The sequence below is a fragment of the Phodopus roborovskii genome, unplaced genomic scaffold (assembly GCF_943737965.1).
Source record: "Phodopus roborovskii unplaced genomic scaffold, PHOROB, whole genome shotgun sequence".
Lineage (NCBI taxonomy): Eukaryota > Metazoa > Chordata > Mammalia > Rodentia > Cricetidae > Phodopus > Phodopus roborovskii.
Genome location: NW_026126517.1, coordinates 28914913 through 28932949, shown reverse-complemented (window position 1 = coordinate 28932949; position 18037 = coordinate 28914913). Strand labels below are relative to the sequence as shown.

The 18037-nt window shown below is 38.8% G+C and overlaps 1 protein-coding gene across 1 annotated transcript in view; it reads right to left on the bottom strand.

Annotated features, from left to right (window-relative positions):
* The window catches only part of Arhgap20 (Rho GTPase activating protein 20), a 74417-nt gene that overhangs the window by 26310 nt on the left and 30070 nt on the right, over positions 1-18037 (bottom strand). Inside the window, 4 exon segments of the mRNA XM_051197457.1 lie at positions 2199-2283; positions 3097-3138; positions 7490-7639; positions 9653-9817. Coding sequence (XP_051053414.1) covers positions 2199-2283; positions 3097-3138; positions 7490-7639; positions 9653-9817 — 442 coding nt within the window.

Here is an 18037-nt window from a genome sequence, read left to right as displayed (position 1 = left end):
TCTGATATGTTATGGCCATAAATAATCCACCCCTTTCTCTCAAAGGATGTGCTTCAGAAAGTGCCATGAGTGAGAGGATATGAACCTAACACATGGGTACACATGAACAAGGCTATTCCTTTGTTTCGTCTCTACAAGTGGTGCATATCCAGAATCCAGTGGGAAAAGCAATGGGCAGAACTGGACCTCATTCTCTCGAGTGCTGCTGGTGTATTGTGGGCTTCGTTTCTTTGCTGTGAGAAGCCGGGATGAGAACTGCTGCTTACTGAAGGGATTTCAGGGTAGTGAGTGAGAACTCCCTAAGTGTTTGGCACTGGAGTTACTGGGGTGTACAGTGCTGCAGTCCTTTGATGGCTTAAAATACTCCATGACAACATGGAAGGTCTTGGAAACTCATTCTGTCAACCAGATAGGGCCATCTACCCTAGTCCTCCCCACAGAAAGATAGTCTGTGACCAAGAGGAGAGAAACCAGTTAGAGCCTCAGTATCTGGAGACTGCATTGGGCTCCAAGAGACTCTCATACAATGCATGCTATTGAAAATTAACTCAGCCTCACACCTAAGTACATATGATCACTATTAGAACAACTAGAAAATAGTGCTCTGCCCTTTGACACAGGGTTTACTTACATGGTACAATGAACAAGTCTTTAGAAAAGCATGCACACAGATTTCATGAGTTTTGTTTATTCCTAAGGACTACACCAAAGTGTCTCAGAGAACAAAAGGGAGGACTGGGAAGGCCCAATGTCTGGTATCTATCTACCAGAGTGGCATTAAAAACTGTTCAAAGCAGATTTTAGTCTAAAACAGGCTTTTAGAAGAGGCTCTTCTGCCCACCCTGCCCCTCTAGGTATGAAAGTCCATCCATTCAATTTAAGAGACTCTGCCAAAAATTCTCTTGTAGCAAAGTGCCCATGTTCCCAAATAGCTGTGTAGGCAATTATTTTCCCACTGGACACATGTATACTCAGTACTGTAGTTACAAAAGTCTATCTCTTCCTGCAAGCCTTTCTGGGGGACAGAACAAATGAGTTTCAGCATGAAGTACTTTCTTTCCTAGGGAAATATGAAACAGACAAAACTAAATGTGTTGAGTTTAGCAGAATTCATCAACAAGATACCTACAACTGAAGGCTAAGAATAAAAGCACAGCTTCCACGGGCACATCCCTATTGGGGTTCAGTCTGGAAGCACTGGTCCCTGACAGAGACACAGGGAAAAACTTGAGTGTGTCCCTTTACCTTGACTTACACATGACTGCATCTCTTATTTCTTCTTCCAAAATGAGTGAGGCATCAGTTTCTTTAAACATGTATTTTCCTTACTTAGTTGTAATAAAAATTGGAACATTTTTAATGTAACCAACCATATCAAAGCAAGCAGAATCACACTAGGGTTTTTGTTTGTTCTGTCTTTCACTCCCTCCTATTTTACTGGAGATCTGGGAGTTTCGTAGCCTAAAAAAATTTGAGTATTTTAAGCAGTGAGATCTGGCTTTTAGGAGTTGGTCAGCATGTTAAACTTTTTTCTTAAACAAAATTCTCACGAACTGCTTCCACATGCACACAGGAACTGTGACCAAGAGCTGCTGTGTAGTAAATATTATAGTCTACAATATCATGAGAATACAAGTTCCCATTGTTCAGGATTGATAATGGTTTGTTTGGCTCTTTTGTAACAATTTTAGCCCACAAGAAATACATAACTGAGGCTAAAATCTTGATGTTTATCATGGTGATCCTTAGATAATCTCAGGGATTTAATTCTTAATTCTTATGAATTCAGAGTGAGTTTTCAAAAACCTCCCAAGTGAGGTGGCAAGTTGGGAAGAACTATGTTAACAACAAATGCCTCCTAGGAGTCACTACAAGCTTCAGCAACTGCTCCTGAGAGGGTCCAGACAAATCGTCATGCCACATGAAAAGATGTCTGACAAGCAATGCTCTAGCCAAGAGAAAATGTTAAATATTGCAGCCAATGTGAATTTCCCCTGCTTCATTCTCTCTAGCATTTGTTTTTTTAGCATTTGCTTTTTCATGCATATAAAGACACACCCCTACCACGGTACCTCCAAATGTCTGCCTTTTGTAGCACACACTGGCTGTCAGCCTGCCTGCCTCTTTTTTTCACCCACAATATTTTGTACCTTGTGAAGGGAGCTGGAAATTAATTTTCTGGCTCAAGAGACACTTACATAAGCACAATTCCCAATGTCCTTAGCGAAGATTTTGAGGGGAATGCTCTTTGGGTAGTCCTTCTCTTTTTCTAGAGTGATGTATCTAGTCAAATGCAACAATAATCCAAAAGAACAGTGAGTCAGATGAGATTTACTAATTGTTCATTAAAAAAAAATCAACCTATTTTGATAATATTGTCAATATACTTATATGCTCTTTTGTTTGGGTGGGGAGGACACATGAAAGATTCAGCACAATCAGATTATATGATAGGTTGAAAGAGAGTTTTCCCCAGGTCATTAGGCATGGGCCCCCCAAAACACTGGGACATCCATGTCAAGTGGTGTTGAAGGTGAGGCCAGGTTAACGTACCTATGAATGATGGTTTGTCCATACAGCCTCTGTCTGCTCTGAACAGGTTTCCAGCTTACTGGGGAGTACCTGACTACATACTACTACTGTACAATGAATTTACTTCTCACTTAGCTAGTTGCCTGGCATGGGGTAAATCTTGATTATCCCATGTGATGGAGGGAAGAACTTTGCCTCTAACTGATAAACCCAGGCTGACCGTTTTATTTGGTATAGTCAATGGTAGGGATAATTACCAATTTTTGAGGTTTGCAATTATGGGGACTTAAAATGCACTTTGAAGAAATGACCATCTCTGATTGGTAGCTGGAAGACATCAGTGATTCATTTCTTTCTAATGTGATCTAATCTAATGTGAACCTGGTGTTCCCCTTCTTAGAAAGAAGTCCTTGTACCCACAGAATTTTATTTACAGTACATTCTAGCTGGTGTACAATGCAAGCAATAAGTTATCTTGCAGGTAAATGTCAATTTCTATTAAGAAGAAGGGTTTAGTTTTAACCACAGGCTAATAATATTAAAAATATATGTAATAAAAATTACCTCTGAAGGAGAGAGAGCCACTTGTCCTTTTGTTCTGGAGAGCTACAATCAAAGAAAATGGGAGAGAAGTAAACCAGTAAAATATTGATGCCAACATTTTAAAGTCTGCCAATTCAGGTTACTATATCAACAGCCTGCTGTTATAAATGTAGCTGTACATATATGCTGTGAGCTTCATACAACCACTTAGAAGATGCTAGAGGTGCATCAGTCCCCTGGGAAGATCACATAGTTCAGGATAGCTTTGTTATATCCATTTACATGGATCCAGGGCAGATGCCTTTTAAAACACCACTACTCTTTCAACAATGCTGGAAGGGTAGGGGGCTTGTTGGTAGAAAGAATATCTGTGCTGGAAATGAAACATCTGCTCTCAAAATGGTATGCATGTGAGATCACCATAGGCAAGCCATTTATCTGAAGCCTCCATCTTCATACCTGTAAACTTGGATTATTCTCTTAAGTTGTCATTCATAAAAATAGAAAGTATGCTTAATATTGAGATCAATGCAAGATTTGGCAGGTAGATGGAAATGTCTTGGCCCAGAAACAAGTATGTCAGAAAACATTTTTTTTTAAATCTTATATGCACAAGGCAAAATAGTAATTTAGTATTCAAAAACTTTATTTTTGATTACTAAAACCTTTTGATTAATATATGAGTATATTTCTACTGCCATAAGTCCATCAGTCACAAACTTTAAAAATATTTCTAGTATGGCGGTTCCTCAGGAAAATGGGCATCAGTCTACCTCAAGATCAAGCAATTCTACTCTTAATAAGGACCCCACCTGGATGGCATTGCCCTACATGTGGGATGGGAGGGGAGGGTGGTCAGTGTGCATGTGAGGGGGCAGATAGGGAGGGAGGGAAGAAGAGGGAACTGGGATCGACATGTAAAGTAATATATAAAAGAAAAAATAAGGACATTTGTTCAACTATGTTCACAGCAGTATTATTTGTAATAACCAGACCTGGAGGCAACCTAGATGCCCCTCAACTGATGAATGGACAAAGAATGGACATTTACACATTAGGGTACTACTCAGCAGGAAAAAAAAAAAACAACAACAATGGAATCTTAACATTGGAAGGCAAATGGATGGAACTAGAAGAAACAATCCTGAGTGATGTAACCCAGTCACAAAAAGACAAACATGGTATGTACTCACTCATATATGGATTTTAGACATAGAGCAAAGGATCACCAGCCTACAATCCACACCACCAGAGAAGCTAGGAAACAAGGAGGATCCAAAGTCCCCCTGAGAAGAGGAAAGGGACAAGATCTCCTGAGTAATTTGGGATGAGGGGGAGATGGAGTTAAAAGAAAGAGAAGGAGAGAAGAGGAGGGGGAAGGAAGACATGAGGGACTGGGAAGATTGAGTGGGGGGGGGGAAGAATAGAGAAGAACAAAAAAAAAAAAAAAAAAAAAAAAAAGAGCCATTATGGTTTAAAGAGAAATCTGGCACTAGGGCAATGTCCAGAGACTGACAAGGATGACCCCAACTAAGAATCCGAGCAATAGTGGAGAGGCTACCTTAAATGCCCTTCCCCAATAATGAGATTGATGGCTACCTTATATGCCATCCTAGAGCCTTCATCCAGTAGCTGATGGAAGCAGAAACAGCTAAATACTAGCAGAACTCCTGGAATCCAGTTGCAGAGAGGGAGAAGTGATGAGCAAAGGGGTCAAGACCAGGGTGGAGAAACCCACAGAAACAGCTGACCTGAACAATGAGGAGCTCATGGACCCCAGACTAATAGCTTGGAAACCAGCATAGGACGGAACCAGACTCCCTGCATGTAGGTGTCAGTTAGGAGGCCTGGGCAGTCTCAGGGGCCTCTGGTAGAACAGTATTTATCCCTAGTGTACGAATGGACTTTGGGAGCCCATTCCCCATATAGGGTTACTCTTTCAGCCTACACACAGGGAGGACCTAGGCCCTACTCCAAATGATATGACAGACTTTGAAGACTGCCCATGGGAAGGGGGTGTTTAATATCATTTGTAATTTATTTTAACTTTATATCTTAACTCTTCATAGAAGCAATCTGCCAGCGTTGGCAATCAGATGGTATATTGTGCATTATTTTAGCATGGAACACAACATTTTCATAGTTGACAATCTTAAAGTTTTTCATTAAAAATCTTTGTATATATCCCACATGTATGTGAGTGCCCACAGAGGCTCAGAAAGGCTGTTGGATCCCCTGGGTCTGGAGTTACAGACAGTTGTAAGCTGTCTGATGTGGGTACTGGGGACTGAACTCGGGTCCTCTAAGAGAGCAGTAAGTGTTCTTCACCATGGAGTAATCGCTTTAGCCCCTTGTTTTGTGTAACCTCCTCCAATAGATTTTCTAGTTTCAGTTATATAAAATCCTGATTTAGAAAAAAGTATTCTATCACCCACATTATGAAATAAAAAGTTCTCTTTCACCCCATTTTTCCAATGGCAGAGGAGGGACTTTGCTCCTTTGGGTAGGCTTTGTAAATGCTATGGTGAGTGGGAACTACTTTGCGTCTTCTTTCATTTCAGTGCTCATGGCTGAGAGACTGAATTTTAGTTACTTGGTACTATGGCAAGCTAAAGTCTTCAAAAACGGGGTGCTGGGGTACACTGTGCCTTCTTCCCGGCAGTCTCTGCCCAACTCTCATTGTTCTCCAGAGCCTTCAAGTATTGCTGAATTGTAAGCAGTTATCTACAGGGCAGGCAGTTAGAACTTCTAAAGTATCTTTTTAAAAAAGTAAGTTATTAATTTGAAAACATTTTGTTTCCAGAAAACAGTACATTCCTGAATTTTCTCAGCCAGGTGCAGCTTCTTATGGTCTCTCATGGTTACAGCCCAGCTGTCTAAACCAGGAAAAAACCATGTTTACCAAACTCTTGACTGTTCTTTCAGATTTCATCGATTCTTCTGGAACCAACTTGGGGCCACACATCACACTGAGAGACAGTGCCTCCTGAGGAAAGGTCTATAGTGATTTCCTAGTCGTTCCTATTTCTGTGTTTACTTGGGCTGTTTTGGGGAGGAATGGAAAGGGAATCTATAGACTTTTCCTCACATTGACAGATGTTTACGGTTCAGTAAGATGTGTAGGCTTTCTGTGTGTGGGGGGAGGAGGGATGTGATGAATACTATAGAAGGAATTGCTCTTTTCAAATTATATTGAGATTTACATGACATTACTGGGAATATTGGCCTTCATCGTGTGGTGAAAGAGCCATGCTTTGTGTCAGTAAAATGGCCCCATGGTTCACCCCTCCTACAGAGTGGAGATTCTTAGAATACATGGTCACCTTCCTGTGAAACTGCTTCCTTTCTCCAAGCTTAGACCTCTGTCATGGAAAGGAAGAAGTACAGAGAATGACACAAGAATGTGCTTCTGCTAAACAAGTCCTTCAAATCCCGAACAGGTCAGCAGTGCACAACAGAAAGGAATGGTGTGCCCACTCCTCATCCACAGAGGAACAGTCTCTGGAAAAGTGAGCAGTCAGCTTCAGAAGGATGCCTGAGTAGTTTGGTGACAAAGCAGGAAGAGAAGCAGACTGAAAAGCTTCGTGTGTGTGTGTGTGTGTGTGTGTGTGTGTGTTGAACACTAAGCTCCTAAAATGGAAATCAATACTGGAGCTGTGGTGCAGCTGTTCACAATCACAGGTATGAGTTTTCATTAGCTCACCCCAAGGCAGAGCCAAACAACCTTACTCAGGCTGGAAGACACACATGCCAGCCCGGGAGTGAGGCTTGGGAAACTAATTCACTCTCTCTAACATGGCAAATATGCTTATGGCAGCTCTAGAGGTAGCAAATCAGAACTTAGCACACCAAAGTATTTTGACACATTATCTGTGTCACACAAAGCTATTAAAAAACACACACAAAACAAAACAGAGTAAACAAGTCATTCAAAACTATCCATTATGCAAACTTCATTGTGCTAATTTGTGAACTGCTTCGGTGAAGGAATTTTTATCGAGGTTTGAAAGGACTCATTGGGCTCGAGGTCTCAGTATTTCAAACATATTTCCTAGACATTAAGAAGGGGAGGTTCCTAGATGGTTCATACAGTTCTGCTTCCACAATTCCAAAAATTCTCTCCCTTCAAGCTCTCTTCACGGAATTTTTTTTTTTTTAAAGCCACCATCTAATCCAAGGTAAATTAGTCCTCAGTATTTATCACTAATTTTTATGTATTTTACTCAAATAGCCTTTATAAAGTTAGCCATTTGAGACCTTTCATTGGCAAAGGAAGAATTACTCAATATATAGTCACAGCAGAGTATTTTCCTTAAAAAACTAGGCATGAAATTGGTAAAACCGTTTCTCTTTGTTCTAGAAGTTGTCCTAGTATCTGACTGAAATAAACCTAAGGACAAGCCGTGGTTCTTACCTGAAAGTGGCCACAAAGTTCACTGTGGGCCAGCCCAGGACAAAAGACTTCAGAGTGTTCGTGTTGCCTTCTCCCACCTCATCCACACAGCTTGCTGTCCACATGTCAGTTAACTTTATTTTATTTTTTATCTTAAAATTGTTGTTATATCTAGTGAAATAGAAACCAAAATGGGTGCTCTTGTTATTTTGTTTCTTGAGTTTTACGGGAGGTTCTGTATTTGTTATGGGAGGGCAAAGAATCTCTTATTGTCCCTATGTCTTGTCCTTGGAACAACATGGATAGTTATTTAGGACTTTTGCAACAGTAGGCAAACTTAGCTCTCTCTTGCCTGCATTAATGGAAGCAAATATATATAAAGTGACTTTTTATATATGTTGATTAAAGTACTCCCATCTTAGATACTGAAAATTATAGTGAGATATCAACCACACCCGTTTGGGCTAGGTCTAGGGACCCTGACCCCAACTCGCTCTCTTGCTTCCTGGTCAGGTTGGAGAGAGCGTCCAGGTGGCATCCATGGAGTGGGGGACCCGAGGCGGTCATCTGTTTCCTGTGTAAATTAATTCTTCCCAAATAAACCTCACTTAACCTATACTGAGTCCAGTGAATCTTAATTCCCACAATTAGGAAATGAGTCTGGAATCAGAGAAACATTTATAATACATTTTCAAATAGAATGGTTATGACTGCTAGAAAAAAAAATAACTAAAAACACCACCACCACAAAACAGAGTAGGGCTAACACTATTAGCATTCAGCTCTGGAGACCTAGAAGGCAAGCTACCTTAAATCGGCTGTGATTGCTTTCTGGCAATTCCTAATCTCGCTTAGATTCTTGATACTGAAATACAATACATTTTGACTTAATCGACAGGTTTAATACTCATAATATAGATCTCAGGCTTACTGAGAAGGCATTGAACTATGAAGAGAATGCCCAGGGAAATGAATTTCCTACTATTCAGAACCATTTGAGTAAATAAAACCTGCAATGAGATTTATTCTATGAATAAGGACTTTGAAGGAGTGATGAGCAAAGGGACCAAGTCCCTTTGTTTCTACTCTTGCCTTTACTCCAAACCATTGTATATAATGAGTAAATATTTTTTAAAATATAAATGATATTATGGCATTCATCAACTGAAATTAAATTCCAAACTCCCTAGTGATTCCAAGCTTCTGAAGTGTCCCCCAGTACTCTCAGCTTCCTTATGCACCCTGTGAGGGTCTCTTCCATGCTGTACCCTTTGTCTGTGTGACCAATAAATAGTATAGGTCAGAAATGAGTGTCATCACCTTTGAACGAATTTTCATTATGAAGGAAGCAGGGAACCATGTTGTGAGAAGTAATATGAAAGAAAACCAGTAACAAGTGAGGAACTGATTTTCTAGTTTCCAAATGGATTGTCCAGTTCAGCCTCAGGGTCAGGAGGCTTGAGGCAGAGCCACCTACTGAAATAATCCCGATGCAATGCTTTGGAGGAGTTTGTTATTTAGCTCATCTTCTTCTCAAGGTCTTTAATGGCTAGCTGCTTTTCATCCTTTAATAATTCCTTACCTCATCTAAATGTACACAATGCACATCCTTAACTTTTACTTCCTACCTCAGCATCTAAGTTTTGTTCCTCACATTGGTCACTATCTGCAACTCTTCACACACACACACTGATGCAAACTGCCAGGTCACTTGCCATATGAAAGTAGGCTTTAGAGGAGTATGGCCTATACCATTCACATTCTTCCCTGCCCTCTCCTATGTTTCCTGAGGTCAAGGCACAAACAGGACCCTGAACTAACACTTTAATAAACAACTTTAAAAATCTAGGCACCTCACTTGAGATACTAACTAGAGGGACTGGGGAACTGTTTCAGTGATTAAGAGTACTGGTTGCTCTTCCAGAGGATCTAGCTTCAACTCCCAGCACCCACATGTTGGTTCATAACCATCTATAGCCCTAGTTCCAGAGGTTCTGATGCTCTCTTCTGGCTTTCATGGGCACTGCACACATGTGACAAAACATCCACATACATAGAAACATGAATAAAGTTTTAAAAATGATACTAGTCATTTAATACAGGCCAGCCATTCTTATAGTAAACACCTAGTGGAGGATGTGGTCTTTGTTAGAGAAAATTTAACTTTATACACAAGTTACTTACTTGATTTTGGCTGCAACAAACAAATCATTGAATAGGAAAAGATGCCTCTCCTGCCTCTGTAGGCCTCTTTTGAGTTCCACTGGACCATCAATCAGCAGAGTCCTACTGGAGCACATGAATGATGACAGAAATGCACACGTGTCAATGCTAGCAGAATGACTGTCTCTGAAACAGACCACATGCAACAAATCAGTCAGTCAAAAGCTCAACCACAAGGCAAGGTTTCTATAGGCATGGCTGACAGTTGTTTATGAAATATAGAACTCAAAGGGTTTTTGTTGTTTTAAAACAATGGTTCAATGTCATTTCAGGTCTTTCTATGGATTCATTAATTCATTTCCTTTTTTGGCATTTTAACATTAACTGCTTTGGGGTGTATCATTAACTAGAATATGATATTTAGGATTTGTCTCATAATTAAAATGTAGAACTTATACAGCAAAGAAATTCTTAAGATCAAGTCTTCAGAGCATATACACTAAGTTTTGACAAATGCTTAACTCTGAACTCCTAAACCAAGATGCGAAAAAGCATCACTCCAGAAGGTCATCTTCCTCCGTCATTATAGGGTTGCCATGTGTTGGTCCATGGGTGGTTTCATTCATCACTGCAGGTTGAGACTAATACAGAGTTCAAATTTTTATAGACTCAATAATGTAAAAATTATCCCCACAAGCACATTTTAGCCATTATTAGCCTGCCTGCTTTGCATAGCCAGCATCTGCTGGCTATTAAAGAGTCTTTGGTTATGAGAGCCCACATTGTGACAGAGTTCTCTACCGCTGCCATGTTCCCAGCAACACCAATTGCGCCCGTGGCTTCCAGACACTATCCTCCCCATCCTTTTTCCTAGGAGTTCCTCACCGTTTTCTGAATGGCAGCTTCTTGCCATAAGCCATGGTCATGCTGTGAAGACTTCTTCACAACCTTCAAATCAACCACAGATAATGAACAAATGGATAAGTGAGGCTGTGGCCTAGTAATACTCTACAAAAATAAAGCATACATAAATATAGTCTGTCTGGGCTATAGTTTGCTCTAAGCTCTGGTTTAAACATTTACTTCTAAAAGCTTAGAAATAAGAAACAATAGCCACAAACCTGAAACAACTCAGGAGCTATCATTATTTGCTTGAGGTTAGCCTAGGCCAAGGGTTAATGTACGTGACTTTTAAAATGTTTTACCTTTTAAAACAAAGGATTTCTACCCCTAATAAAAACTTTTAACTCATAATATACCTTCAAATATGAATTGGTGGCACTGTTGGTAAGAAACAACAAAGAAACATTTTTCTGTGTGACTTTAGCAACATGTAAGTCTGTAATTTTAAAGATTTGTATGTATATAACAGGAGATGCTTCAAGACCTTAGCAAGCTGAGCCTAGATAAAAATATTCATGTTGCAGTATATCTGAAGGAAAACAAAATCACTCAGCACTCACATAGTTAAAAACAACTTTAAGAGGACAAAACATAAGTTTTGTGTTTTTAAAACTATAATCTTAATGTTTTCTACTTAAAATCTTAGTTTGTTATAGTATAGAAGTTAGAGGAGTAAGATCACAGCCTTCTATTTAACTCTTAATATAGCCTGAATAAGATCTACCACTTACAATTGCCAGATCTCTAAACTGATGTAACAATTAAGTACTGAAAATGGTCTGAAAGTTAACCTGCTGAGACTCATGCACTAATGCACCATTTTCAAGAATTTATGAAGCTATTTCTAAATGGCAAAAAAGAATTTTAAGACCTAATTATTACGAAAACCAGATAACTTCCCTGAAACCTGGCCATAGTAACATTTCCTAATATTTGCTACTTGGATTGATGCTAAAAAAAAATACAAAACAAAAAGTTGACTGTTAGATAAAATTTAGAGAGATAGTTGCTTTATATTAGAGAGATAGTTGCTTTATATAAATCACACCATAAAGGAGTGACTGGGGAGACCCCTCAGGAGGTAAAGGGCTTGGGATGCAAATGTGAGCTTCTGAGTTTGAATCTCCAGAGCCACAATAAAGCTGGGTATGGTAGTACATATCTGTGCTCCCACAGAGAGATGGGGGCAGAGACGGGAGACTCCCAGATGCTGGCACTGCACAAGCAATCAACAAAGACCTTGGCTCAGGCAAGAAACCTGGTGTTGTCCTCTGATCCCCACACAGTGCTGTCTCATCTGTGCACTGCCCACTCACATGCCCAACATAAAGTACAGTAACACAAACAGAGCTCTTCTGGGAAATACATATGCTCATAAGAGATAATCAATACACTCAATAGGATCCATATGATCTCAAGTCTTGGTACACTAGTACCAAGTACAAAATTACTTTTCAGTAACTATTGAATGTAGTCTATTTTCTCAACAATTTGCTCTAACTCACAGCTCATTCCAAATGTCATGTCTCCCTCTAAAACATTCTCTTAAATCAGTCTTTGCTTGTCAGCTCTCACTTGGCTTAATTTCAGTTCTGTGCCTTCAATATTCTCACTTATTATGAAAACCATGTAATACATGTATAACAGTGTTAAAGTTTGCTTTGCTAGGTACCTGCCGTATTCAATCATGGAAGACAGATCTGGTCCTTGTCATCAAGAAGTTAGCAATTCAACAGAGGAATCAACAAGTAAACAATGAGAAACCAGTGCTGGGAGGAACTGAGGGCTAGCTAAGCCATGACCTTTATCTGAGACTGGATGGGTTAGGAAAGTTTCTTGGAAGACCCGATGGATGGGCAGACAGGTCAATAAACACCAAAGGGCACTCTAAGAAAAGGAAACGTGTAAATCAAGACCTTGTGTTCTAGTAACAGGGAAGTTCAGAAGGCATTGGATTATAAGACTGGGGAAGGACGTTATCCCATTTTATAAGGATCTTATTTAGACTTTACCTCAAACACTGCAGGCTTTTAGGCTGTGATTGTAATATAGTGACCAAAATGGAGAGGGAAACCTTTAGGAACCTGTCACAGCAAACTTAGGTAAGAAATGTTTCAACAATGAGAAAAAAAAGATGGGAAAAAACTACATTTAGGATTATTAAAAATATGCATTGTTAAAACTGTAATTAGTTGTAAGTATAAAATGAAAATAAAATGGACAAGAATACAAACCTATTGTCCAGTCTTTACTCACTTTTTTTGTTTGAACCTAGGGTCTTGTGCATGACAGGCAACAATTCTTCTGCCATCTGCTTACTCTGCCTTGAACTTGCCCTGACTCACAATCATTTCCTTTGAACCACACAGTGTTATCGAAAACATTACATTTTGCAATTTTTCATTTTCCTTCTCCACTACCTATGCAGTCTACTATATTTCAGGGACCCTAAAAAGTATTTAAATCAGTGATTTTTGCTTAATTTTGAGTTCTGTTAAAATTATGGCAAAACATTCAAAAATTTCGTATTTGTGTGTGTGTGTGTGTAGAGTATGTATGTGGGAGTTAGAAGCCAAAATCAGGCATTCCTTAAGAGATACTTGTGGGTTTTGTTTTGGTTTGTTTTTTTTTTTCTTTTCTTTTCTTTTTCTTTTTTTTTTTTTTGTCTCTCACTGGGAACTGGGCTCACCATACCTGGGAGCCCACCTATCAGACTGTTTGACTATCAGGCTCCAGGAATCCTATCTATACTGCTCCAGTTCTGGGATTATAAGCATGCCACATCATTTCCTGCCTTTTACATTAGTACTAGGTATCACACTCAGGTCCTCATGCCTGTGTGGCAAGTATTTTACTGACTGAACTCTTTCTGCAGCCCTTGCATTTTGATAATATAAAAATGTAAGAGTTATTAGTATTTACAATATGCACAATGTGCAACCATTAGCACTACCTAGTTCTTAAATATTTATATCATACCATGCTATATATGTTACTTCCTGTCTCCCTTCTTCAGGCCAGAATAAGAGTTTCAAGGTTCATATTGTAGCCTGTCAAGTGTTTTTTATTGCCACATGTTACACTGTATGGCTACTATAAAAATCATTTGCTGAGTTAGGAGGAAGAGGAGGAGAGAGGTGGACATGAGGGAGAAGGAAGACTGAGTCAGGGGAAGAATAGAGGAGAGCAAGAAAAGAAATACCGTAATGGAGGGAGACATTATGGTTTAAAGAGAAATCTGGCACTAGGGAAATGTCCAGAGATCTACAAAGATGACCCCAACTAAGAATCAGAGCAATAGTGGAAAAGCTACCTTAAATTCCCTTCCCCAATAATGAGATTGATAACTAACCTATATGCCATCCTAGAGCCTTCATCCAGTAGCTGATGAAAGCAGAAGTAGGCACCCACAGCTAAACACTGAGCCAAACTCCTGGAATCCAGTTAGAGAGAGGGAAGAGTGATGAGCAAAGGGGTCAAGACAAGGCTGGAGAAACCCACAGAAACAGCTGACCTGAAGAATGGGGAGCTCATGGACTCCAGTCTGATAGTTGGGAAACCAGCATATGACTGACCCAGACCCCCTGAATGTAGGTATCAGTTAAGAGGCCTGGGCAGTCTATGGGGCCTCTTGTAATGGATCAGTATTTGTCCCTAGTATACAAATGGACTTTGGGAGCCCATCCCACATAAAGGTATACTCTTTCAGCCTAGACACATGAAGGAGGGCCTAGGCTCTGCCCCAAACAATATGACAGACTTTGAAGATTCCCCATGGAAGGCCTCACTCTCCCTGGGGAGCAGAAAGGGGATAGGTTGGGGGTTGGGGGGAACAGGGGAGGACAGGAGGGTGTGGGAATTGGGACTGACATGTAAAACAAGATTGTTTCAAATTTAAACAGAAAAATTATCAAAAAAATCATTTGCTGAGGGATACTTCAGTTGTTTGAACCTTTCGGCAAGTGTGACTGATATCGCCATTTTCAGTACTGAGTATCCTGAAGAGCAGAAACACTGGATCAGATGTTAATTCTGTATTTAACTTATTGAAGAACCACCAGATTTCACCACAGTAGCTCCCACTTTACAATCCACCAGTGATGGATGATGGGCTCTCCTTATGTTTTAAGGTCATGTTAATGAAAAAATACTTTATATAGACCAGGGATTCATAAGCACTTCTGCAGTTTGTAATGGACACTTAACTGAACTACACTTTCTTGCTGACTCCTTTCTTCAATGTGCACTTAATATTTCTATCAGAATGAAGCTTCTAAATGCACAGTGCAAGTGAGCTTAGAATGTAAATAATTAAGCTCAACTTGGTTATAATATGCCAGATTACAAATCTCTGTATCATCTTCTAGTGGCATTCCTGCTGAGCCATTCAGAATAAATCAGGCTAGATATAATTTGAAACAAAAGGACATAACCATTGAAATGAGGCTACAAACAATCACTATATCATTTAACAATAAAATCCTGTTTATGGGATATGCATGACCATCTTGAACATTTCAGCAATTAAACAAAACCTGAAAATCTAGTCTAAAGCCATTACGTCTTACTGATGAGTAAACAAACAGGCGATGATGCCTCTCAATACTCATCATTGTAATAAAAAAAAATCACACTCAAATTACTAAAAAATTGCCTTAACTGATTATACCATGAAGTGGTAGTGTGATGAATATCTCCAAATTAACTAGACAATATAATTAAAGGAGCATGAATTTTGCCTTGAATTATGAGAACAAAGCCCAGTGATGCTAATTTCATGATCAAAATCAGGATGAGGGCTTGGCCGGACAGATGGAACAATGGGTAAACAGAACGAGCAGAGCCTTTAAGAGCAAGAAATATACAAAGGAATACTTTAATCATCAAAATACTGATTTAGAGTATGTAGTATCCATGATATATCATAACCACCAGTATATCATATATTGAGAATAGTAATATGATATGAATGCTCAAAAATGAAGGAGCACAAACAGGTAAAACAGAATAGCTAGATGGAAGAAGAAAATGAAAGACAGATGGACACCAATAAATAGTCACACTAGTATGAGTCAGACCCCCCACCCTCAACACTGAATATTTCTAAAGAATAAAGTACATAACTTCTTCACAGCCTCGACACAGAAGTGGTTCAACAACACAGACTAGGAAGTTGCTGAGTTCAAGGCCCTGACATGACATTAGTGAGAAAGCAGCTTTTTTGATTGGTGCCTCTAAAGAATTAAATACACCATAAATCACACAAAGATGGCAAAGCCCATTTAACAGAAAGAAGCACAAATTACAGAACTTCAGATGAGATGGCAACTTTGTAAGAATAGTTCTATTGCAAAATGAAAGGATGATGAGAAGCAGGTAGGCCTCAGTAGAGGACTGGAGAAAAATGCCAAACAGATTCTGATCCTTTTATGTGGCCTGTTGACTTTAAAACTCCATCTATCCCCATATGAACTAACTAGAATTAATTTTGTCATCTTAAATCAGAGAATGCCAAACACATTCAAACTACTTAAGCAATGTATGTATATGTACTGATTACAGTGTGATAAGGCCACATATTAGGATGTTTACTGATTCAACAATGAGCCAGGTCATGAACATATTCACTAGATTCATCAATATTTGAGTGAATTGTTTCAGATAACTATATAATGGGATGTGGAAAGGAATAAAATAATCATGCTTCATTCAAAGTCATTCTGCCTATAACTTATGGATTTCCTAAAGTTAAAAAATGCTACCTTCATTTCTTTAATTTTTCTTTTGAGGCAGGTTTGATATGTTATGGTACTCAAGCTGGTCTTGAACTCCTGGGCTCAAGTGAACTTCTTGCTTCAGTCTCCCAAGTTGTTAGGCACATGGCTTTGTGTTCAGCTAACAACTTCTAATTAGAAGATTAAGAAATACAAATGACAGCGTCTTTAAGATAGTACACTACTGGCAGTGACTTAAGCTGTCTATGACCTCCAGCTCATTTATGGCCACATGTCAATATTTAGGTAATATGTAACTGAGCTGATTCAATTATCAAGATGATAGTGAAAGAATGAAGTTGGCAAAAAGTCTCCAAGGAAGTTGCCTAAGTCTGTCATAGCACTTTTCAGAATAAGGAGTGAAGGCATTTTCTCAATTGAGGTTTCCTCCTTTTAAGTAAGATTAGCCAGCACGAGGAGGAACCACATAATGAAAACTGTTGTCTTCATGGTTTTGCTTTGTAATTTTAGTTACCTGACCCAAGTTGTTAAATCAGAAATTCTAGAAACAAATAGTTCCTAAGTGTAAACAACATGTCATCTCGAGTAGTGTGTTAAAAATGGACTCTGTCCCACCTTGACTTATCTGGTATGTGGATTATCTTTTCCTCTCGTGTGTCCACATTGTATATTTTTAGTCACTTTGCCTTATTTTCAGACAAATGTCACAATATTTCAGTGCACTCTTCAAACAAACTTTGTGTAATATCCTGATGCTGTATCACAATGCCTATTACATTCATTGTATCACATAGATACAGGATCATTTTACAATGCCACAGATGTATAAAGGCAGCTAGGATATACTTTGAAAGAATACATTCATATAGTTTTTGTTATAATGAAGCATTGCAATTATTTCATTAGCTTTTGTTAACATATTGTTATACATAATTTACAAATTAAACTTTATCATAAATGCATCTGTTTGGTGTGTTGTATAGTAGTAGCTTGCAAAAAGGTAGCAAGAAATTGTTCTATTCTGGAGATACAGTTAGTTGAATCTTGAAGATTTGATGATAAATCAAGATTTGGCATCAGCAACTTAGTGGAGGTAGATTTAAGTAATCTAGTTTTTGACATGCTAACTTAGTTGTCAAAATATGTTTTCTAAAGCTACAGAAATTTATCGGTTCATATAGGAGTAAGGAGAGATGTAGAGAAGTTTCAAGTATTGAGCTTTGGGGATCACTAATTTAAAATTCAGGAAAGGAAAGCAACATTAACCAAGTAATCAGAAGTCAAGCCAAGAAGGGGGAAGACTCGGGTGTCCATTGCTGATGATAATTTAACTACTAGACCAAGCACTATAGCAGTCCAGTGACCTTGAAATGATTTCTGGTGGGCTTATATGAACCAATTACTTCAATTTATATCAGTAAATTTTCATTCACTGCTGATTTTACAAGATAATTGTTTACACTTTTGGAGAAATTATTAAAAGCTATCAAATAAAATTAGAAACATACAACAGAAGCTTCTAAATGTAGGGGGTATTCTAATGTTTTCAGATATAATTTAATTAGTATTGTCCTGATGTCCATATGGATAGTACTATTTGCACTAAATGAGTTAATATAAAAAAGAAGGGGCTGGAGTGATTGCTTTTTGGTTGAGATTATGAATTCCTCTTGCTGAAGATCAAAAATTTGTTTCCAGCAATCACGCTGGAAGAGTCATAACTGCCTATAATTCCAGCCCCTTCTCTTTTATATTAACTCATTTAGTG